The 23,731-nt window shown below is 36.2% G+C and overlaps 1 protein-coding gene and 1 pseudogene across 2 annotated transcripts in view; one reads left to right on the top strand and one right to left on the bottom strand.

Annotated features, from left to right (window-relative positions):
- WDR76 (WD repeat domain 76) overlaps nucleotides 1-23,731 on the top strand; it is a 57,329-nt gene that overhangs the window by 19,988 nt on the left and 13,610 nt on the right. For both annotated transcript variants that reach the window (XM_055316738.1, XM_055316739.1), the window contains exons 5-9: nucleotides 5,273-5,399; nucleotides 6,793-6,894; nucleotides 6,991-7,034; nucleotides 8,013-8,166; nucleotides 21,613-21,771. In XM_055316738.1, the coding sequence (XP_055172713.1) occupies nucleotides 5,273-5,399; nucleotides 6,793-6,894; nucleotides 6,991-7,034; nucleotides 8,013-8,166; nucleotides 21,613-21,771 (586 nt within the window). The remainder of the gene's footprint in view (nucleotides 1-5,272; nucleotides 5,400-6,792; nucleotides 6,895-6,990; nucleotides 7,035-8,012; nucleotides 8,167-21,612; nucleotides 21,772-23,731) is intronic.
- Nucleotides 17,203-17,787, bottom strand: LOC129504171 (60S ribosomal protein L17-like; annotated as a pseudogene).

A 23,731-nucleotide genomic window follows, 5' to 3' on the forward strand; every position in this document is an offset into this window, starting at 1 on the left:
TTATATCTACTTCATGGATGGTGTGTTGAGTTCAACTGTGCCTTGCTGATTTTGCCACCTGCTGGATCTCTCCATTTCTGACAGGGGAATGTTGAAGTCTCTGACTAAAATAGTAGAGCTACCTATTTTTGTAACTCTATTAGTTTTTACCTTACATAGTTTGATGCTCTGTTGTTAGGTGTATTGTATTATGTTGTCTTGGAGAATTGACTCTCCTTCATCGTTCCTTCATCATTATGTAATGCCCTTCTTTATAATAACTTTCCTTTTTTAAATTTTAATTAAAAAAATTCTCCTTTTTTTTTTTTAAAGATTTTATTTACTTATTTATTCATGAGAGACACACAGAGAGAGGCAGAGGGAGAAGCAGGCTCTCTGCAGGGAGCCTGATGCAGGACTCCCATCGCGGGACCATGGGACCATGCCCCTAGCATGCATGCCCTGAGCATGCATCAGGCAGATGCTCAACCGCTGAGCCACCTAGGCGTCCCTCTATGATAACCTCCTTTGCTTTGAAGTCTGCTCTGTCTGAAATTAATGTAGCTATTCCTGCTTTCTTTGGATTTGTGTTAGCATGGTGTATTTTTCTCCATTCATTTACTTTTAATCTTTGTATCTTTATTTTTTTAAAGATTTTATTTATTAATTCATGGGAGACACAGAGAGAGAGAGAGAGGCAGAGACACAGGCAGAGAGAGAAGCAGGCTCCATGCAGGGAGCCTGATGTGGGACTCGATCCCGGGTCTCCAGGATCATGTCTTGGGCTGAAGGTGGCGCTAAACCACTGAGCCACCCGGGCTGCCCTCTTTGTATCTTTATATCTAAAGTAGGTTTCTTACAGCAACATATGTTTGGGTATTGTATTTGATCCATTCTGACAATCTCTTTTAATGGTGCACTTAGACCACTGATATTCAAAGTGAGTATTGATAAATTTGGTTAATTATCTACCATATTTGTTTATGTGGTTATTGATATATTTGTATTTCTATCTATTGTATTTGTTAATATTTTCTGCTTATTGCCCTTGTTTTCTGTTCCTATATTTGCCTCTACTCTTTTTCTGCCTTTTATGGTTTTAACTACACTTTTTTTTTTAAAGATTTTATTTGGGGATCCCTGGGTGGCGCAGTGGTTTAGCGCCTGCCTTTGGGCCAGGGCGCGATCCTGGAGACCCGGGATCGAAACTCACGTCGGGCTCCCGGTGCATGGAGCCTGCTTCTCCCTCTGCCTGTGTCTCTGCCTCTCTCTCTCTGTGTGACTATCATAAATAAATAAAAATTAAAAAAAAACTTTAAAGATTTTATTTATCTGAGAGAGACAAAGAGATCAAGAGCAAGCAAGTGAGGGGAGGGGCAGAGAGAGAAACAGACACCCTGCTGAGCAGGGAGCCCAACTTGGGGCTTGATCCCCGGACCCTGGGATCATGACCTAAGCCAAAGTCAGATGCTTAACTGAAAAGCCACCCAGGTGCCTGAAACATTTTATGTGATATCATTTTCTTTCCTTTCTTAGGATATCAGTTATACTCACCCCCCCTTTTTTTTATGTGAATGCCCTAGAGTTTACAATATATATATATATTGTATATATACACAAGTCCACTTTCACCTAATAATAAACAACTTCACAGTGTGATTGGGTATAGTGAGTACCTTTTAATAACAAAATAATCCTAATTCTCCTTTCTTGTCCCTTGTACCGTTGTCATTCATTTCACATGTATAAACAAACATAAGTGTACTTATATATATATATATATATATGCGTAGGTGTATATATACAGGTATGCATAAGATATATACATAAGTGTACGTAACCAGATACATTGTTGATATTATTTTGAGCTAGCTGTTGTTAATTAAGAATGAGAAAAATAAATTTTTTTTACCTTTATTTATTCCTTCTTTGATGCTCTTCCTTTCTTTTTGTGGATCTGAGTTTCTGATCTATGTTATTCCTCTCTTATTTTAAAAAGATTTTACTTATTTATTTATTCATGAGAGACACAGAGAGAGGGAGAGGCAGAGACACAGGCAGAGGGAGAAGCAGGCTCCATGCAGGGAGCCCAATGTGGGACTTGATCCTGGGACTCCAGGATCACACCCTGGGCTCAAGGCAGGCGCTAAACTGCCGAGCCACCCAGGGATCCCATGTTATTCTTCTCTTTAAAGTACTTTAAACATTTCTTGTAAGGCACATATACTGGCAACAAATTCTGCCATTATTTATTTATATATTTATTTTTTTAAGTAACCTCTATGCCCAGTGTGGGGCTCAAATTGATGACTACAAGATCAAGAGTTGCATGCTCCACTGACTGAGCTTGCCAGGTGTCTCTCTCAACTCCACTCTTGATTGCATAGTTTACGAAAGGATGGATGTAGTTCTTATCTTGTTTGCCTATAGGTAAGGTGCTTTTTTCCTTCTGGTGTCTTTCAGGATTTTTCCTTTCTCTTTGATTTTCTGTAGTTTGGAAATGAATGGCCTAGGTGTAGTTTTTTTGCTTGATGTACTCTGAGCTCTTCGGATCTGTGCTTTGGTATCTGACATTTATTTGGAGGTAATTCTTGGTTACTATTTTTCAAATATATCTTGTGTTTTTCCCTTTTACTTATCCTTCTGGCATTCCCATTATGTGTATGTTACACCTTTTGTAGTTATCCCACAACTCTTGGATACTCAGGGTTTTTTTTTTTTTTTTCAGTCTTTTTTCTACTTGCTTTTCAGTTTTAAGGTTCGTATGGAGATATCCTTAAACTCAGGTATTCTTTCCTTAGCAGTGTCTTATCTACTAATCTCATCAAAGGCATTCTTCATTTCTCTTAGTGTTTTTGATTTCTAGCATTTCTTTTTGGTTCTTTCTTTGGATTTCCATCTCTCTTCTTATGTTGACTATCTGTTCTTAGATTGTGTTTAATTTATCCATTAGAGCCCTTAGCATATTAATTTTTTTTGCATATTAATTATAGTTGTTTTCAATTCCTGTTCTGATGAGGGTGCCTAGGTGACTTAGTTGGTTAAGCATTTAACTTCTGCGCAGGTCACGATCTCAGGATCCTGGCATCAAGCCCCACATTGGGCTCTGCACTCAGCGAGGAGTCTCCTTGTCTCTCTACCTCTCCTTCTGCCCCTCCCCCTACTTATGCTCTCTCTCATTCTTTCAAATAAATGAAAAATTTTAGAAAAAGTTTAAATTTCTGTTCTGATAATTCCAATATCCCTGCCATGTCTGGTTCTGAAGTTTGCTGTGTCTCTTTAAATTGTGTTGTCTTTCATTGTGCCTTGTAAATTTTTTCTTGATAACTGGACATGATGTACCAGGAAAAAGGAACTGTTGTAAATAGGCCTTTAGTAATGTGTCAAAGGGGAGAGAAAGCTGTTCTATAGTCCTGTGATTAGGTCTCACTCTTTTAAAGGAGGCTTTGTCTTTGGATAGTGAACTTCACGAGTGTTTTAGTTTCTTTCCTCCCCACAATAGGTGGGAGAGGATGATTAAGTGTGGGCTGGAGTTGGGTATTTCCTTTTTCTCAGGTTAAGCTCTGATAATACCTTGGCAGGGCAGGCTCTGGTTAAGTAGTTCTCCAGAGAGCACACCTTGTTAAGAAGAACAAAGTGCTCTGGTGTATTTCAAAATGGTCCTTTTCCCCCTCCTACTGTGGGAAGCATGAGGGGATTTTTCTCTGATACTTACTGAAGACCTAGTTGAGTTCCCAGATGTAAATCTCACAAAATAGTGGGGTGAGTCCCACTTGAGGGTTTTTTTTTTAAAGACTTCCTTTTTATTTTTTTAGAGTAGTTTCTTTTTTATAACAAAACTGATAGGAGGGTACAGAGGTTTCCTGTATATTCCTCTACTCCTACATATGCATAACCTTCCCCGTTATCAACATCATTCAGCACAGTGGTACATTTATTAATAAGGATGAATCTACTCTGATACATCATAATCCCCTAAAGTCCATAGTTTGCCTTAGAGTTCACTCTTGTACATTGTGTGGCTTTGTACAAATGTATAATGACATATATCCATCACTTTTACCACCCTAAAAATTTTCTGTGTTCTCTCTGTTCATCACCTTACCATCTTCAACCGGGCACATATCTTTTTATTGTCTGTATTTATAGTTTTGCCTTTAATAGAATGTCGTGTATTTCAGATCATACAGTATGTAGCCTTTTTATATTTCTTGCTCTTAGTAATATGCATTTAAGGTTTCTCCTTGTCTTTCATGGCTTGATAGCTTGTTTCTTTTTAGTGCTAAACAATATCCCATTGTTTGGATATATTGTAGTTTATCTGTTCAGTAAGTGGAAGACATCTTGGCTGCTTCCCAGTTTTGACAGTTGTAAACAAAGTTGCTGCACGTTTTTGTGTGGACCGCTATGGAGTGTTTAACTTGTCCATGCTGACTGAGTCTCCAGTAACTGGTCAGTTATAGTTTTCCTACCTTGGCATTTGTTCCCATTGTGGTTTTTGTTCTTCACTTTCCATTTCAGTAAGCCATGACTCTATATTTGTCTATTTCTCCGGTGTTGAGGCTAGCAGTTCATACTGTGTCCTTGCCTCTCTTAAGGATCCTAGAAGAGTTACTGATTTTTTAATCTATTCACCTTTTAACTTGAAAAGAAAGAGTGGTGAATTTCAAGTTCCTTATATGTGGAACTGGAAATTGAAAGTTTTGAACTACTTTTTTAAAATGAAAAAGTAGTGCATTAAAAAGTAGGGCATGTATATGATTTTAAAAAGTAAACTGTATGGAAAGAAATGCAGTGAAACATTTAAATATCTTTTTCATTTTAGATCTTAGTTCTCCAGGCCTTCTCTCTAGAAGAAACCACTGTTAATAGGTTCCTGTATATTCTTCCATAGGTAATCTTAGCATGTACAAATGTATGTGTGTACATAACCCTTTTCTAAAAAAACAAATGGAAGCATATTCAACATGTGCTGGACCTAGTTTTTGCTTCTTATATCTTAGAGTTCATGTCATATCAGCATGCAGAGATCTATTTCATTCTTTTAATGGTTATATATTATTCTGTTAGAGATGTATGCCATAATTTATTTTAACACCTCTTACCTCACCATGATGGAACATTTATGATTTTATTTAAAAGCATGGAAATATCATAAATGTTCAACTAAGATCAATGTGGTTATGTATATACATCCTTGTGATGTGAGTATATCTGTGAGGTACATTCCTGGAAGTTCTCTCCTTAATAAATTCATATAACTCGTATAACGAATTTTTTCCCATTCCTTTAGGAAAAAGCCTAAGAAGAGAGAAAATGAGACTGGATGTAGAAGGTCAATGAGACTACTAAAAGTAGATCCTTCAGGAGTGTCTTTACCAGCAACCCCAACCCAGCCGACAATAATAGAAGATGAAAATGTAAGAAAGGGTAAAAACAGTATATTACTCAATATACTACTGAAAAATTTGAAATGTTTGAAACTAGATTAAAAGGTCACTAAATTATGCTTAATTTGTACTTTGTTAATATAATACTTGACTGTTTCTAGATTACTGAGTAGGATTTCAAAGTGTAAAGATTAGTTTGGATTCTGTTTTTCTGCAGGCTTACCTGCTGTGGAATTATGGACAAATTACTTAACCTTTCTGAGCCCCAGTTTCCCCATATTTAAAGTGGCAACAGTATAGAAACCTCAAAGAGGTGTTGTGGGAGTTAATTGAAATAGTATCTATAAAGTTCCTTATACTGTGTTAAGGGGTGAGTGAGTAATCAATAAATGGTAGTATTAATGTAATTAATAATGCATAGTATGTGATAATGGTGATAGCCCCTTGCTGTAGTATAACTTTGTACTATCAGTGAATAGAAAGAGTTTTATTTACCAAGTTTATTGTCTAAATAAGATGATAATTATATTTCTTATTCAAGAGCACCCACTGTTTTTAATATCATATCTAAGTGCTTAATTATAAATTGGAATATAGCATTAATTAGACTGGTGCTTTGGGAGCTAATTGCAAATTAAAGTGCTTAGGAAGAGTAGCTTTTCAGTTTTTCTGAAGCCTCTACCCATGATAAATATATTTACATTGAGCTCATTAATGCCACACAGCTGAAGATCAATACTTGTAAAATGATACTTATACTTATTGCATGTGATGTACTTTTTGTACTTTCTATTCTTATTCATTAAAACATTGCTGGTTGTGACATATTGAAAAGATTTTATTTATTTTTTAAATTTATTTATTCATGAGAAACATAGAGAGAAAGGCAGAGACATAGGCAGAAGGAGAAGCAGGCTCCCTAAGGGGAGCCTGATGTGAGACTCGATCCTGGGGCCCAGGGATCATGCCCTGAGCTGAAGGCAGAGCTCAACCACTGAGCCACCCAGGGGTCCCTGAAAAGATTTTATGATCCATGGCTGACAATGTGTGATTTAAAAAACACTAGCATAGAATAATTTTACTCTGAGTAATGAAATTGAACTGATCTGAATCAATTCCCAGCAGTTCCTGTTCTTGGCAGTATAACTTTGGACAAGGTAACTTCTCTAAGTTTCATTACAATCTCTTTAAAATGTAGTATCTCATTCACTGAATGATTGTGATGATTAAATGGGGTAATATGTGTCATTAGTGTACAGGGTATATCTGGCAATTGAGCAACTGTTTTGGAGTGCTAATGATGTGTCACCTATATTGTTGGTAGTGAAAGTAAAGTAGTGAAAAATTTACATTCTAGGGCAGAGCAACAATCAATCTGTTTTATTTTTCATTTTATTCTTTATTTTCTTATTTTTTATATCAGCCTATGTTACCTCCTGGGCCTTTAGAAATGACTCCTGAAAATCAAGATGCTGACAGTGAGCTATTTAAAAGATTTCTACACACTTGGGCAGAAGTGAGCAAGGTATCACTTGGGAGGGCTTACACCTTTTAGAATTATCTGTTAAGGAAGTTTGAGTACATATATTAATTTAGTATTTGGTCTTTTTCATTGTTTTAGACAAGTGGTAAAAATACTGAGAAGGACTTACCTAACATTAAAAGGTGAGTTAAAATCCCTTGCCTTTGTTTTAAGTTTTCTTCAGTCTTTAAATTGTAAAGACTATATACCATCCCTGGAAGTTTTGAAAATTAGTTGAAAAAATTATCTGTAATATTTCCACCCTAACAACTGTTGTTTTTATATGTGTCCTTTCAGATATGCAATACCATTATGATATAAGCTTCATAAATGCAGAGATTTTGTCTCAATAACCAAAACCAGTGCCTGGTGCATACTATATATTCACTCATTATTTAGTAAATGAATGAATCCATGTGCATTTTTAGTTTATTGTGTTCTAATGTATATATAAATTTGCATTATGCTTTTTCTGTAATATAGTGAAAATATTAATGTTATTAGTCTTTAAATTTATTGAATATTGCATATGATCTCATTTAATAGGTGATATTATTTATTATTATTTTAATATATATTAAATAATATATATTATATATAATATATTATATTATTATATAATAATATAGTATTATTATATTATTGTATATTATTATTTAATATTATTATTATTATTTATTTAACCTTTTGTTACTCTGTTGGTAGTTGGAATTGTCAATTTAGTGTGGTTAGTTGTGTATTTAATTATATGTGTGTTTATGTATAAGTGTATACGTGTGATACTGGGTTAATTCTTTAGGATAGATTCCTGAAGTGATATTAATGAGTCAAATATGGTGGACATTTTGTGGCTTTTAGTATACATTGTTGAATTGTTTTCTAAAATCTTTTTTTCTTCAGAAAATCTTATATAAATTTACTCTGCCACTAGCACTGTTAATGAATGTATATGTTTAAATGCAACCTTCTACCTTTTATGAGTAAAAAATAGTATCCCATGTTTAATTTAATTTCTTTGGTTACTAGGAGGTTGACTATGTACTATCTCTTTTTTGAATCATCTTTTTAGTTATTTTGATTACTGATTGGTTTTACTTCTAAAATTTAACTTTTTTTCTCAGCTATAAAGCTAATTTAAATGGCATGGTCATTAATGAAGATACTGTTCGTAAAGTTACCAAAGGCTCAGTATTCTCTGTGGCTCTCCACCCATCAGAAATTAGAACTTTGGTAGCAGCTGGGGCCAAATCTGGGCAAGTTGGACTTTGGGATTTGGTAAGTTATTAATTTTTTGAAGATAATAGTTTTTTTTTTTCTTAAAGGTTTTATTTAGTTATTTGAGAGAGAGCGAGAACACAAGCATGGGAGGCAAAAGAGGGAGAGGGAAAAGCTCCCTAAGCAGGGAGCCCCATGTGGAGCTCTGTCCTAGGACCCTAGAATCATGACCTGAGCTGAAGGCAGATGCTTAACTGACCAAGCCATCCAGGTACCCCTGAAGATAATAAAGTTTGACTGAAACAATATACAGGAGAAGAGCTTAGAGCCATGTGTTTTTAGATGTTACTTGAGATTTATAGTTTTGTACTTTGTGCTTTCAAATTTTAGAAGTCGAGAAATTTTAGTTGGGTTTCTAGAACTTTAACATTTTTAATTTGAATATTTTTAGTCATCTGAGCATAAGTTAATTGCCAGGAAACTGTTAAACCTTTAAACATATATATGAAAATATCACATGAAGTTCTCGGTTTTCTAACTATGTTAATCTTTAAAAAGAATTAATTAATTAAATTAATTAGAGTGCGTGTGCGCACAAGTGGAGAGGGCAGAGGGAGAGGGAGAAGCAGATTCCCAACTGAGCTGAGAGCCTGACATGGGGCTCCATCCCAGGACTCTGGGATCATGACCTGACCGAAGGCAGACACTTAACTGACTGAGCCATCTAGGTGTCCCTCTAATTATGTTTAAAATAAAGTTTCCAAGCTGGAAAAGATCTTCTCAGGGGTCTGCTTAGGATGATCCCATTCATTTTTTTTTATGAGTCACAAATGGATGCTGAATTCTATTCACTGTAGATATAATTCTGCATGGATTGCTTTTGGTGTTTACAAAATTGAGAAAAGCCGGGATCCCTGGGTGGCGCAGCAGTTTAGCGCCTGCCTTTGGCCCAGGGCGCGATCCTGGAGATCCGGGATCGAATCCCACGTCAGGCTCCCGGTGCATGGAGCTTGCTTCTCCCTCTGCCTGTGTCTCTGCCTCTCTCTCTCTCTGTGTGCCTATCATAAATAAATAAAAATTAAAAAAAAAAAAACAAAAAACAAAATTAAGAAAAGCCAAGTTAATGTTCTCTGAATTTATTTTCTAACTGACGAAGTAGAACAAAGACCTGAAAAATACCAAAAGGACAATTAATGGATATGAAGACACTATGGTAACTTGAAGCTGGTTCAGGTTAATAAATTTTGTGAGAAGAGAGAAATAAATTCCAAATTCCAAATTCTCTCTTGTTTTTGGAACATAAGTTCCTCCTTATTTGGATAAAGTATTATTGATGAGGGTGGGAGATGAAAGTATTTGGTAAATAAAACAAGTAGAGAAGTGGGAAGAGGACTAAAATAGTATAAGGTAGTACAATCTAAGAGATGAATTTCATGCATCGGAGTTTGACAAGGCTTCTTGTAGGTGAGTTAAAAAGAATGGGAGTAGAGAAAAGGCCATTGGTTTTGAGAATGGAGTACCATTAGTGAGTTGAGAGAATAGCTTCAACAATAAGGAAGGAACACAAACTGAGAGAATAAAAAAGAATGGGGTAGTGAAAGAAATGAAAGCAATGGATAAAGTTCAGTGGTTGAAGAACTTTGAAAAGGAAAGAATAGAAAATTAGCATAGTCAAGTGAAGATCTTTTCAGGGTAGATTGATTTGTATACAATTGAAGACATGTATAAAAGTCCCTTTGTCATGTCTTTCCAGGTGACTCCAAAATTTGTATTACTAGGTCTCTGTAGTCTAGTATCTCTATCAGCCTTCTAATTTTCCTAGACACTTGGCTTAACTGCTTGAGGAAATCTGAAACCTAATACTTCTGCTGTCCTTTGCTCATCCCCCAACTCCCTTAGTTTTAAAAAATTAACTTTATTAAGACATTATTTATATATTATAAAGTTCATGTTTTTTTTTTTAAAGTTCATGTTTTAAATGTACAATTCAATGATTTTTTAATAGGTTTACTGAGTTGTATAACTATCTTTATACTCCAGGTTTAGAACATTTTCATCATTTCTGGAAGGTTCCTCTTGGCTGACATTTAACCGCTCAGTTAATTACCCTCATTCCCAGGCAGATCTCCATAAAATTTGTCCTTTTTGAACATGTTATGGAATCATACAATATGTGGTCTTAAATGTTAACTTCTTTCTCTTAGAATAATGTTTTCAAGGTTCATTTATGTTTTAGTATATATCAGTATTTCATTCTTTTCCAATTGTTGAACAATATTCTATTGTTTGTCTATACCACATTTTGTTGATCCATTTTATCACTTGATAGATATTTGGGTTGTTTCCACTTTTTGGCTATTCTGAATAATGCTACTATAAACATTTGTTTTAATTTCTCTAGGGTAGATACCTAGGGATAGAATTGCTGGGTCTTATGGCAACTTGTTAACATTTTGAGGAATTGCCAAACTGCTTTCCAAAGCGATTGCCTTGCTTGATATTCCCACCAGCAATATATGAGGGTTCTAATTTCTCCACATGCTCACCGGTGTTTATTATTATCTGTCTTTTTGATTATAGCCTTTCTGGTAGGTGTGAAGTGGTATCTCATTGTAGTTTTGATTTGAATCCTAATGACTAGGGATCCCTGGGTGGCGCAGCGGTTTGGCGCCTGCCTTTGGCCCGGGGCGCGATCCTGGAGACCCGGGATCGAATCCCACATCGGGCTCCCGGTGCATGGAGCCTGCTTCTCCCTCTGCCTGTGTCTCTGCCTCTCTCTCTCTCTCTGTGACTATCATAAATAATAAAAAAAAAAATTAAAAAAAAATGAATCCTAATGACTAAAGAGGTTCAGCATTTTTTCATGCCATTTGGGTATCTTTGGTGAAATGGCTATTCAAATCTGTTATCAATTTTTTTATTATGTTTTTTGTCTTATTGAATTTTAAGAGTTTGTAAATTCTAGATACAAATTCTTTATTAGATATGTTTTGCAGATATTTCTTTTAGTCTTCTAGTCTTTTTTAATGCTTTTTTTCTCTTTAATGCTTTCTTTTGAAGTGTAAAAGTTTTGAATTTGTATGATGTCCAATTAAAAAAAATTTTTATAAGATTTTTTAATTTATTTGACAGAGTGTGCACAGCAGGGGGAGTGGCAGGCAGAGGTAAAGGGAGAAGCAGGTTCCCCACGGAGCAGGGAGCAGGAAGCCCAATGCCTCGATCCCAGGACACTGAGATTGTGACCTGAGCCAAAGGCAGACGCTTAAGCAACTGAGCCACCCAGGCACTCTGAATTTATCAAAAAATTTGAATGGATTGTACTTTGGTGTTATATCTTAGACATTTTTGTCTAGCTCCAAGTATTGAAGAACTTTTTTTTTTTTGTCCTAAAATTTTTAGTTTTTCCTTTCACATTCAGTTTGTTGATTCATCTTGAGTTGTTTTTTATATATGGTGTGAGATAAGGGCCCAATTTTTTTTTTTTGTTTTTTTGGGGTTTTTTTGTATGTGAATATTCAGTTGTCATTTTTTGAGAAGACTATCCTTTCCCCCATTGAATTGCCTTGACAGTCTCTCAGTTTTTCCTCTTTGTCAGATTCCTAGTGTCACCTAGAATGAGAAGTTGAGCTATCCTTTATTAAGTCACTCATTTACCCATTCATTCCTTCATTCTTTCCACATTTATTGAGTATTTTGTGCTAAGTAATATTCTTATGATACCCCAGCCATGAGATATTTATGAGCAAAGACTGTCTCTGCCCTCTTAAGAGTTTAGAATTTAGTGGCCAAGTCAGTCAGCATTAATGAAATTATGGCCAAAAAAGTAATTAAATATTTGGTAAGTGGAGTGAATTATATACTGTGATTAATGGACTGAAGGAAAAGTAGTGTTAATGAAAACACAAGACAGGGTGCTGGCCTAATTTGGAGGATCAGAGAAAGCCTCCCTGAGAACTGAGAACTGAAATGAGATTTTTTTTTTTTAAGATTTTTTAAATTTATTCATGAGAGACACAGACTGACAGAGAGAGGCAGAGACATAGGCAGAGGGAGAAGCAGGCTCCATGCAGGGAGCCCGATGCGGGGCTCGATCCCGGGACCCCAGGATCATGCCTGGGCCGAAGGCAGGCACAAAACCGCTGAGCCACCCAGGGATGCCCCCTGAAATGAGATTTGAAAGATAAGTAGCTATAGACCAAGTACAGAAAGGGGGAAGAGTATTTCAGGTATGGGGAACAGCATGTTCCTTAGGCAAGGGAAGCCTACCTGATACATTTAAGGACCTGAAAGAATATTTGTGTGGCTAGAGTATAGATAGCAAAGGAATGAACAAGAGGGATGAGTGAAATAGGAGGAAGCTGTAGAGGTGGGCAGAAGCCAGATGTATATATGTTTTTGTAAGTTTTGTTAAGAATTTTGATTTTTATCCTTAAAGCAGCAGGAAGCTATTGAAGAGTTTTAAGCTGGGTATTCTCTTCATTCCTTGTGTCTAATAAAGTCCTTTAATGCTTTTGTCACTTTCCATCCTTACTGCCATTATGTTGGGCCAGAGCCCCATCTTCTGTTTTAGAATTACCATACTGGTCTTAATTGGTACTTGTACTTTCAGTTTTCCTATTCCAATTCACTGTGCACAGATAGTCATTTCTAGGCTCAAAACAAACTGGCCCTGGATTCAATTAGGTTTAAAGTAGTAAGAAGCACTTTTTATTTTTTATTTTTTTTAAGATTTGATTTTTAAGTAATCTTCCCACCCAATGTGGGGTTCAAATTCACAACCCTAAGACCAAAAGTTGCATGCTCCACCGAGTCAGGTGCCCCTAGAAGCAGCTGGTATATTCAGATTATATTCAGATTAAAATAGGCAATTGGAATTTCTCATAGAATGAGCAAAGAGCAGTCACATCAGTAAGTAAAAAAATAAAATAAAAAATAATCTCTTAGAGCAATAAGGAAGAAGTATAACTTAATGCAGTGTATTTCTTTAGCTTTTTTGGGGGGTGAGGGACACAGCATGGCTTAGTATCTACCTTGCCTTACAGTCAAAATCCATATTGGTGAATTGACCAAACCCTTAGGATTTTCACCTATATTCTTAAAACTAGAAAGAAGTACATTGAGTAGATAGTTAGGTTTTTCCTGTTTTCAGTGAGGAATAGGGAAATGGCTGCTGAGGGGGGAAAGCAGAAAAACAGGGGAAGTAGGGAAAGTGGACCGTAGAACTAATTCTCTTACAAGAAGTTTACTTGGTCTCTGGGAGTGGTATAAGCTACCCCCTTCTCCACAAACCTGCCAAGTAGGTGGTATAAATCCTGATATAAAATAATGAACCAGAATCTCATCTCACAGTCTAGGAATTCCAGCAAATTGTGCATACTGTTTTAGCTGAAACCAGCTGTCCACCTCTCTCCTACTCCCTCCCCCCATCTTTCCTCTTGGCTACAGAAAAGCCTGTCCTTTTCTGAGGAAACAGATGAACTGATGTCAGATACTGGGAAAAAGAGTCAACATGTTATATCAGAGCATCTAACATGGACAGAGCAATTTAAGCATGATGAAAATAAAATGACATGGCAACTAGGCAAATACTATTGCAAAAACAACAAAAGAACCTAGAATGCAAAGACAGGCCTAGAAGAAAAATATAATTCAAGGAAAGAAAGGAAATTCTTTTTAGTTGCTCCAGACTGTAGAACTGTACTGTTCAGTATAGTAGCTACTGGTCCTAAGAGACTAAATATTTACATTTATGGGGCACCTGGGTAGCTCAGTTGAGTGTCTGCCTTGGGCTCAAGTCACGATCTCGGGGTCCTAGGATTGAGCCCCCTGTCAGGCTTCTTGCTCAGTGGGGAGTCTGCCTCTCCCTCTTGCTTTGCCCCTCCTGCACCTCTGCTTATGTGCTCTCTCTCTCTCTCTCTCGTATAAATAAATAAAATCTTAAAAAAAGAGAGACTATTTACACTTAAATTAGTTAAAAAAGAAAATTTAGTTCTTAAGTTACATAAGGCATGTTTCAAGTGCTTAATAGCCACACATAGCTAGTGGATACATTGATACTGCATACATAAAATATTTTTGTCTTCTCAGAAGTTCTTTTCGACAGTGCTCCTGTGGAGCAAGTTAACAGCAACATTTTTTGGTAAAATAATATTCAAATAAGATGATAAAACAACAGAATGAGATGGAAAAGGAGATTGCAGAACTAAGGAAACAAATTGTAGATCAGTGAAACTAATAAATTAGACAAAAGCAAGGAACAGAATAGACATTGCTGAAAATTACAAACCTTAAAGACTTGAGGTAGTCTCAAACACAGACAATCATAAGTAAGGGAAGAAAGTCAAAGATGACTCAACAGTGGAACAGAAAATATATTCAAAGAGAATTCTTCTTAAAAGATAGAATGGAATTGACAGAATAAATGTGTATGCCATGTTCTAGGAAAACTTGGAACTTTAAAGATGAAGAAGTCTTTTTTTTTAATTTTTTTTAAAGATTTTATTTATTTATTCGTGAGAGACAGAGAGAGAGGCAGAGACACAGGCAGAAGGAGAAGCAGGCTCCATGCAGGGAGCCTGATGCAGGCCTTGATCCCGGGACTCCAGGATTACGCCCTGGGCCAAAGGCAGGTGCTAAACCGCTAAGCCACCCAGGGATCCCTGATGAAGAAGTCTTTAAGCAGAAAAAATAAATTATATTCAAAGGGAAGAGTCAGGTTTTTCTATTTTTTACAACAATATTTCATATAATGTCTGTAAAGTTCTGAGGGAAATAAGTGTGGCCTGAAATACTTAGCAGCCCAAGATACTGTTCTAATTAAAGGCAGCTGGTAGGTATTCTTACATGTGAAAAAACTCAAATTCAAGACCAGTGAGATCATCTGGAAAAAAACTGCTTGAGAACAAATCTTAGCCAATTAAGAGTAAATCAGAATTAAAAATTAAGAAATGAAGAAGAATTGGTGATGAGCTTTGAATCCATTTAAATGCAGAACTAATATTAAATAGCCGTACAGATTATTTTTATGGAACTGGATGTGAATGTTATTACCCTGGAGAAAATAAAAATAATAATATAACAAAATATAGAGATGGAGAAAGGAAAGATTGGAGAAGGGATGAAAATAATGCTCTTAACAGAAAATGCTTAAAATTGAGACATAGTTTAAAAAAATAAAGCATAATGACTACAACTCCTTTTGTTTTATGTTGTTTCCTTTTTTAGGGGATATTGCTTGAGATAGTTGCAAATACAGTTGACCCTTAACATGATTTGAACTGTGGGTCCACTTATACCTGGATCTTTTTCAGCTAATATATTGGAAAGTTTTTTGGAGATTTGTGACAATTTGAAAAATTTGTAGATGAACTGTGTAGCTTAGAAATTTGGAAAAATCTAAAAAAAAAAAAAAAAGAAATACTGAAAAATCTAAAAAAAAAAACTAAGAAAAAGATATGTCATGAATGCATAAAATATGTGTAGATACTAGTCTATTATTTTCATTTACTACCATAAAATATATACAAATCTATTTTATAAAAAGTTAAAAATTTCAAATCTTCAACACTTATAGACCCTATGTGGTACCATTCACAGTCAAGAGAAATGTAAACAAATGTAAAGATGCACTATTAAACACTAACTGCATAAATTAATTGTACTCTTGTACTACTATAATAATTTCCTAGCTATCCTGTTGCTGATGTGGTGAGCTTAATTATAACAAGTGTCTCCTTGAAACACCAGTCATCTCCGTGTGAACAGTTTATCTCTTGTAAATTTGTATCACAGAAAAAGTAATCTCTTGAGGTTCTTGCATATTTTTCATTATGTTTAGTGCAATACTATACACCTTGAATAATACCATAGGACTCCTACGAAGTGCCACTAGTGATGCTGGAAAGAGCTCCCAAGAAACAAAATTCAGGATAGTATAGGAAAAAGTTGAATTGCTTGGTAAATACTATAAATTGAGGTCTGTAGCAGTGGATGCCCAGCATTTCAAGATAAATGAATAAAGACTGTTGTAAAATAAAGAAAAAATTTGTAAAGCTGTTGGTGCAGCTACACCAGCAGGTATGAAAGCCTTGAACTTTTTGCAAGATACCTTTTTATCTCATACTGAAGATGCCACTTTTTTTTTTTAAGATTTTATTTATTTATTCATGAGAGACACACAGAGAGAGAGGAAGGCAGAGACACAGGCAGAGGGAGAAGCAGGCTCCATGCAGGGAGCCCAACATGGGACTTGATCCCAGGTCTCCAGGATCACACCCCGGGCTGCAGGCAGCACTAAACTGCTGCGCCACCAGGGCTGCCCTGAAGATGCCACTTTTATGTGGGTATAGGATTGTTCTAAGAAAGACATACCTGTATACTAATGTGATTCGAGAAAAATTGAAGTCTTATGACAAAACAAATGGAAGATGGAAGATCTAAAGCTGGAGAATATAATGCCAGCAAAGGATAGTTCGATAATTTCAGAAAGAAGTTTGGCTTAAAAAATGTCAGGATAACAGGAGAAGCAAGACTAGATTCCTGCTGACCCAAGACTAGATGAGTTCCCAAACACCATTAAAAAAATTGCTGAGAAAGACTATCTGGCTGAACAGTTTCTAATGCAGAGGAAAGTGCATTCTGGAAAAAAAAAATGCTGCAAAGGACATTTATTGGTAAGGAAGAGAAGTCACACTAGGATTGAAGGCAAGAAGGAATAGGCTAACTCTACTCTTCTGTGCAACTACAGTTGGGATCGTGATCAGGACTGCCCTTATCTGTAGAGCTGCTAATCCCTAACATTGAAGGGAAAAAATAAACACCAGTTGCCAGTCTTTTGGCTGTACAATAGGAAGTCCTGGAAACAAGAGACTTTTTCTGGATTGGATATGAATCCATCGATGACCATGCTTTTTCCCTGAGGTCAGAAAGTACCTTGTCATTAAGGGACTGCCTTTTAAAGTTTTTTGGTATTAGACAATGCCCCTGGCTATCCAGAACCCCATGAGTTCAACACTGAAGGCCTGAAAGTGTTGCCCCCAAACATGGTGTCCCTACTTCAGCCTTCAGATCAGGTGGTCATTAAGGACTTTTTTTTTTTTTTTTTTTTGCATTTATTCTATGCAGAATTTACTCCCGGGCCATAAGTTTTTGTTTCTTCAGTTTCTTCTGGGATATCTTTTTCTTCTGTGCAACCTCCTCTTCTGGTTTAGGAACAATCTGTTCTTTTTCAGTAAGAATCATCTCAATGTGGCAGGGAGAGCTCATGTATGGATTAATCCGGCCATGAGCCCTGTAGGTTCTACGTCGTATGTTGGGGGTTTTATTCACCTGGATGTGCTCAATGACCAGAGAATCTACATCTAAACCCTTAAGTTCGGCCTTACTCTCCACATTTTTAAGCATGTGCAGTAAAAATTCAGCACTCTTCTTGGGCCACCGACCCTGTGTCCAGCCCCACTGTTTGGCCTGCGCACACCTACCAACTCCACCATTGTAGCGACAGAATGGCACACACTGCCTCTGCAAAGTGACATCTTTCAGATACTTCGTGGCTTTTCAAATATGCATACCCTTGATGGCCTGGGCAGTTTCACGTGTGTTCTTAAAGTGAACACGAAGATTTGAACCTCTCGACTTGCATGATTTTGTAGGGTTTTCTGGGTCCAGCGAGTAGTGAACCATCTCTGGAGGCCGCTCGGGGGGAAGAGCTCATTAAGGACTTTTTAGGCTTATTGCACATGATATGCTATAGAAAAGGTTGTCAATGAGATGGAAGAGAACCTCAGTAGAGAAAACATCATGCAAGTCTGGAAAGATAACACCATTGAAGATGCCATTGTTGTTCTAGAAAAAGCCATGAAAGCAATCAGGCCTGGGAGAATAAATTCCTGCTGGAGAAAACTGTCCAGGTGTTGTACATGGCTTCACAGGATTTATGACAGAGACAAGGAAATCATGAAAGAGATTGTGATTATAGCAAAAAAAAAAAAAATGGTGGGGATGAAGGGTTTCAGGATATCTTAGAGGAATTCAAGAGCTAAGAGACTCCCCACCAGAGGAATTAAGAGTGCTTGATGGAGAGGAATGCTTCTGATGATGCCAGATGATGAAGCAGTGTTAGAAAAATTGACATTAGACAATCTGGCAGAAACATTCTGATTATTTAAGACTGCTTTTGATTTCTTTTATGACGTGTACCTTTCTAGGTATGGGCACTGCAACTAAAGAAAATGATGGAAGAAGGATTGGTATTATATGGATAGAAACATTTTTAGAGAAATGAAAAAACAAAAAGACAGAAATTATGATGTACTCCATAAAATTACACTTACTGTGCCTGCTTCTTCTGCCTCCCCTTCTGCCTTCTCCATCTCCTCTGCTGCTGTCACTCCTGAGACAGCAAGCCCCAGCCCTTATTATCCTCAGCCAGTGAGGACGAAGACCTTTGAAATGAAACATTCCACTTAGTAAATAATCATCCTGCTGTACAGTTAATAAATTTATATCTGGTATATGTGTCTGCCTACATGTGAAAATTTAGTAACTATATAGCAAGAAATATATGAGACATTTGTGTCATTATCCTCATTGCCTAAGTAGTCATTGTGTAGGACACAATATGCAAGAATTGTATGGAAGTGGATAGCCTATCCTTACATAGGCATAAGGTGAGTAATATTAAATATAAAATTAATAATGCTTTAGCTTTCTTACTGTTTTATAATTTTGCTTTCAAAGAATTACATTGTCCTACAGTATACTTTCTCTCTTGTAATTGAAGAAACTTTATATCAGTCTATCATCACAGGTAAGTGGTTTTTTAAAAAAATGTAATAGTGTTTCAGTACTGCATTGTGGATATGACTAATATTGTACCCTATAAAAATTTTATAGGGATTCATTCGTTAGTGTATAGGCTAGGCTACTGTGAAGCTATTGTATTGATTACACTAGGCTATCATAAAGCAGTACTGGTGCCACTTTATTATCAATACATGAGTTGTTATACCTGTCAGTAAATATGAATTTCTTTTTCACATTATGTTTTCATTTTTGATGTTTAGTAGTAGTAATATATGTAATATCTCTAGTGTTTTGTATCATATAAGACAATTTTGCCAGGTACTGACAGATGATTATCTTGTAAACTTATGGTATTAAAAACACAATGCAGTACTGTAAGTGTATCTTGTTTTCCTTATGATTTTATTAATATTTATTTTCTCTAGCTCACTCTGTTACTCTATTGTAAAAGTACAGTATATAATATGGATAATGTACAAAAATGTGCTAATTGTTTATGTTATTATTAAGGATTTTGGTCAACAGGATATTAGTAGTTAAGTTTTTGGGTAGTCAGAAGTTACACATGGATTTTCAACTGCATGGTGAGTTGGTGCCCTTAATCTCTATGTTGTACAAGGGTCAGCTGTACTTGAACTTCAAAAATTACCTCATAGTTAAAATTTTTTTTTTAAAGATTTTATTTATTTATTCATGAAAGACACAGAGAGGGATCCCTGGGTGGCGCAGCGGTTTAGCACCTGCCTTTGGCCCAGGGCGCAATCCTGGAGACCCGGGATCGAATCCCACGTTGGGCTCCCGGTGCATGGAGCCTGCTTCTCCCTCTGCCTGTGTCTCTGCCTCTCTCTCTTTCTCTCTCTCTCTCTTTTTTTTAATTTTTATTTATTTATGATAGTCACACACAGAGAGAGAGGCAGAGACAGATAGAGGAGAAGCAGGCTCCATGCAGGAAGCCCAATGTGGAACTCGATCCCGGGACTCCAGGATCATGCCCTGGGCCAAAGGCAGGTGCCAAACCGCTGAGCCACCCAGGGATCCCCCTCATAGTTAAGATTAAAAAAAAATGTATTTGAGAGAGACAGAGGTAGTGAGACAGCATGAGCAGGGGAGGAGAGGGAGAAGCAGGGAGCCTGACATGGGGCTTGATCCCAGGACTCTGGGATCGTGACCTGAACTGAAGGCAGACATTTAACTGACTGAGCCACCTAGGCATCCCATTGAAGTGTAGTTTGTTTTTTTTTTTTTAAGTTTTATTCATTCATTCATTCATGAGAGAGATATAGAGAGAGGCAGAGACACAGGCAGAGGGAGAAGCAGGCTCCCTACAGGGAGCCTGTTGTGGGACTTGATCCCAGGACCTCAGGATCATGCCTTGAGCTGAAGGCAGAGGCCCAACCACTGAACCGCCCAGGTGTCCCGAAGTGTAGTTAAATTTAATACTATTAAAAATGGCATATATAGTGTGATCTTATTTTTTTCTAAATTTCTTCTGTGTCATTCTATCTGTAAAAGTACATATAAAGATATCTATCTATAATAATAGCTTAGTATCTTGATAATTTTAGGATTTAAATTTGCATTTGGGGTGATTTTTAATAATTGTCTTTCTGCATTTCTGTATTTAATTTTTTTGTAACAATGGAGAGTTTAGTTTTACTAAAAAATAAATTCTATACACAAGTATGTGAAGATATTAACAGTGGTTAACTCTGGGTAGGAGGATGAATGTATATGATTTTAATTTTTTCCCTACTTTTCCTTTTAAAAAACTCTTTTGTTTAAATTTAAAATAAAAAAGAAGAAAACAAAAATGCTTGAGTATTTCAGAGCAGATTAAGCCAGATTTGGAGGGACACCTGGGTGGTTCAGCAAGGAGAATGCCCCCCCCCCCCATGAATAAATAAATAAAATTAAAAAACAAAAAAAGAAAAACCAAAAGCCAGATTTGGAGATGATAGTTACTCGGGTTCGTAATATGACATATGGCATAGGAATATAGCTTATCCAGATCTGAGAAGTGATGATTTTGGAATTGGTAATCCAGTTGTGGAAAGGATAATCCCTAGAAGTAGTACAATATTAATGTGGAATTGAAATACATGCACTTTCATGGTGTATTTAGGGGATACATTTTTTTGTTAAGTAGTCTTCATGCCCAGCGTGGAGCCCAATATGGAGCTTGAATTCATGACACTGAGATCAAGACCTGAGCTGAAATCAAGAATCGCTTAACCAACTGAGTCACTCGGAGCCCCAGGGATAAAATCTTTTTTAAATTATCACTTTGTGTCAGGACCAAATACCTTATGAAAATTGTGCTTAGACTGATTTATAGACTCATGCTGAGGACACAAAGTGTTAATGGTTTTGATACTGTTTTTAGTAGTAGGGGAATTATGCTGTATATCAAAGAATAGATTTCTCATTTCCTGAGGATTTCATAATAGTAATTTTTTTCCTTCTGCACTATGAAAAAACTAGTTTGCTAGTTGCGAAAAGCTGGAAACTGTTAAATGTGACAATATTATTGAATTGAAAATTAGAAAAAAGTAATTTGATGATAATATAAAGTTTTTAGTTCTGATTTTCTGAATGAGACTAAGAAAAGATTGAATAAAATATAGACATAAATAGTTTAATGGCAGAAAGTGTTCTATTTTTCACTAGTTTTTGTCTCTCTCCCTACCCCCGACTCTCTTACAGACTCACCAGTCAAAAGAAGATGGAGTTTATGTTTTTCAGCCCCACAGTCAGCCAGTTAGCTGTCTTTACTTCTCACCTGCCAATCCGGCTCACATACTGTCACTGAGCTATGATGGCACATTACGCTGTGGAGATTTTTCAAGGGCTATTTTTGAAGAGGTAAATATTAATGTGTTTACATATTGAGTTGAGATGATATTCTGGATTCTTTGAAATGCTATATGAATGATTATTATACCAGTCAGAATGAGTGAAGTGGTATAAAATAGGAACTTTAGTACTACACTGCTTAAGTTTGAATCACAGGCCTTCTGTAACTACTTGTGTGACCTTGGAAGTTATTTAACCTCTTTGTCCCTCAATTTCCTTAGCTGTAAAATGGGATAGTAATAGTACCTATCTCATGATAAGTTTAGTTGTAAAACGGGATAGTAATAGTACCTACCTCGTGATAACCTTTTCACAGGATTAAATGACTTAAGGCAGATAAAGTGGTTAGAATGAATGCAGCCAGATACATTAAATGTTTGCTCTCATTACTTTTTAATTTATGCAGAAAGCTTTATTTTGTATTACTATATTTTACTGAAGTATAGTTGATACACAATGTTACATTAGTTTCAGGTGTACTAATAGTGATTCAGCAACTCTATACATTATGCGGTGTTCACCATAAGTATAGCTACCATCTGTCACCATGCAATGCTATTATAATACCATTGACTATATTCCCTATGCTATTTGTTTTATCCTTTTTTTATTCCCATATTCATTCCAATACTGGAAGCCTGTATCTGCCATTCCCCTACATTCATTTTGCCCATTTCCCCCCATTCCTGCGAATCCCTCTGGCAACCACCAGTTTGTTCTCTGTATTTAAGAGTCTGTTTCTGCTTTTTTTATTTATTTGTTTTTTAGATTCCATCTAAGTGAAATCATAAGCTATTTGTCTTTCTCTAACTTAACCTCATTTAACAAAATGTCCTTTAGGTCCATGTATATTGTCACAAAAGGCATGATCTCATTCTTTTTTTGTGACTAATATCCCATTGCATAAACATACACACACACACACACTCACACACACACATCCACATCTTCTTTATCCATTCATCTATCAATGGATATTTAGGTTGCTTGCATATCTTCACTATTGTAAGTAATACTGCAGTGAACTTAAGGGTACATATATCTTTTTAATTTAGTGTTTTCATTTTCTTTGGGTAAATATTAGTGGAATTACTGCATTGTATGGTTTTTCTGACTTTAGTTTTTTGAGGAACCTCTATACTGTTTTCTAAGGTGGCTATACTAATTTACATTCCCACAAGCCCAGCAGTTGCACAAGGGTTCCTTTTTCTCCACACCTTTGCCAATATTAGTTATTTCTTGTCTTTTTGATAGTAGCTATTCTAACAGGTGTAAGGTGAGATCTCATTGTAATTTTGATTTGCATTTTCCTGATAATTAGTGATGTTGAGCATCTTTTCATATAACTGTTGGCTATCTCCATGTCTTTGGAAAAATGTTCACGTTCTCTGCTCATTTTTTTAATTGGATTACTTGGGGATTTTTTTGGTGTTCAGTTGTATAAGTTCTTTATATATTCATTATATATATATAAGGGATGTTACCCTTATCAAATATATCATTTGCAAATATCTTGTCCCATGTAGTAGGTTTGGTCTTTCTTTCTTTCTTTCTTTCTTTCTTTCTTTCTTTCTTTCTTTCTTTCTTTCTTTCTTTCTTTTTTCTTTTCTTTTCTTTTCTTTTCTTTTCTTTTCTTTTCTTTTCTTTTCTTTTCTTTTCTTTTCTTTTCTTTTCTTTTCTTTCTTTTCTATGATTTTATTTATTTATTCATGAGAGGCACAGAGAGAGAGAGAGGCAGAGACGCAGGCAAAGGGAGAGCAGGCTCCATGCAGGGAGCCTGATGGACTCCTATCCCAGGTCTCCAGGGTCACACCCTGGGCTGAAGGCGGCGCTAAACCGCTGGGCCACCAGGGCTGCCCTAGGTTTTCTTTTCATTTTTTTGATGGTTTCCTTTGCTGTACAAAACTTTTCTATTTTAATGTAGTTGTAATAGTTGATTTTTGCTCTTCTTCCCTTACCTTAGGAGACA

Source organism: Nyctereutes procyonoides, unplaced genomic scaffold (assembly GCF_905146905.1).
Source record: "Nyctereutes procyonoides isolate TBG_1078 unplaced genomic scaffold, NYPRO_anot_genome, whole genome shotgun sequence".
Classification (NCBI taxonomy): domain Eukaryota; kingdom Metazoa; phylum Chordata; class Mammalia; order Carnivora; family Canidae; genus Nyctereutes; species Nyctereutes procyonoides.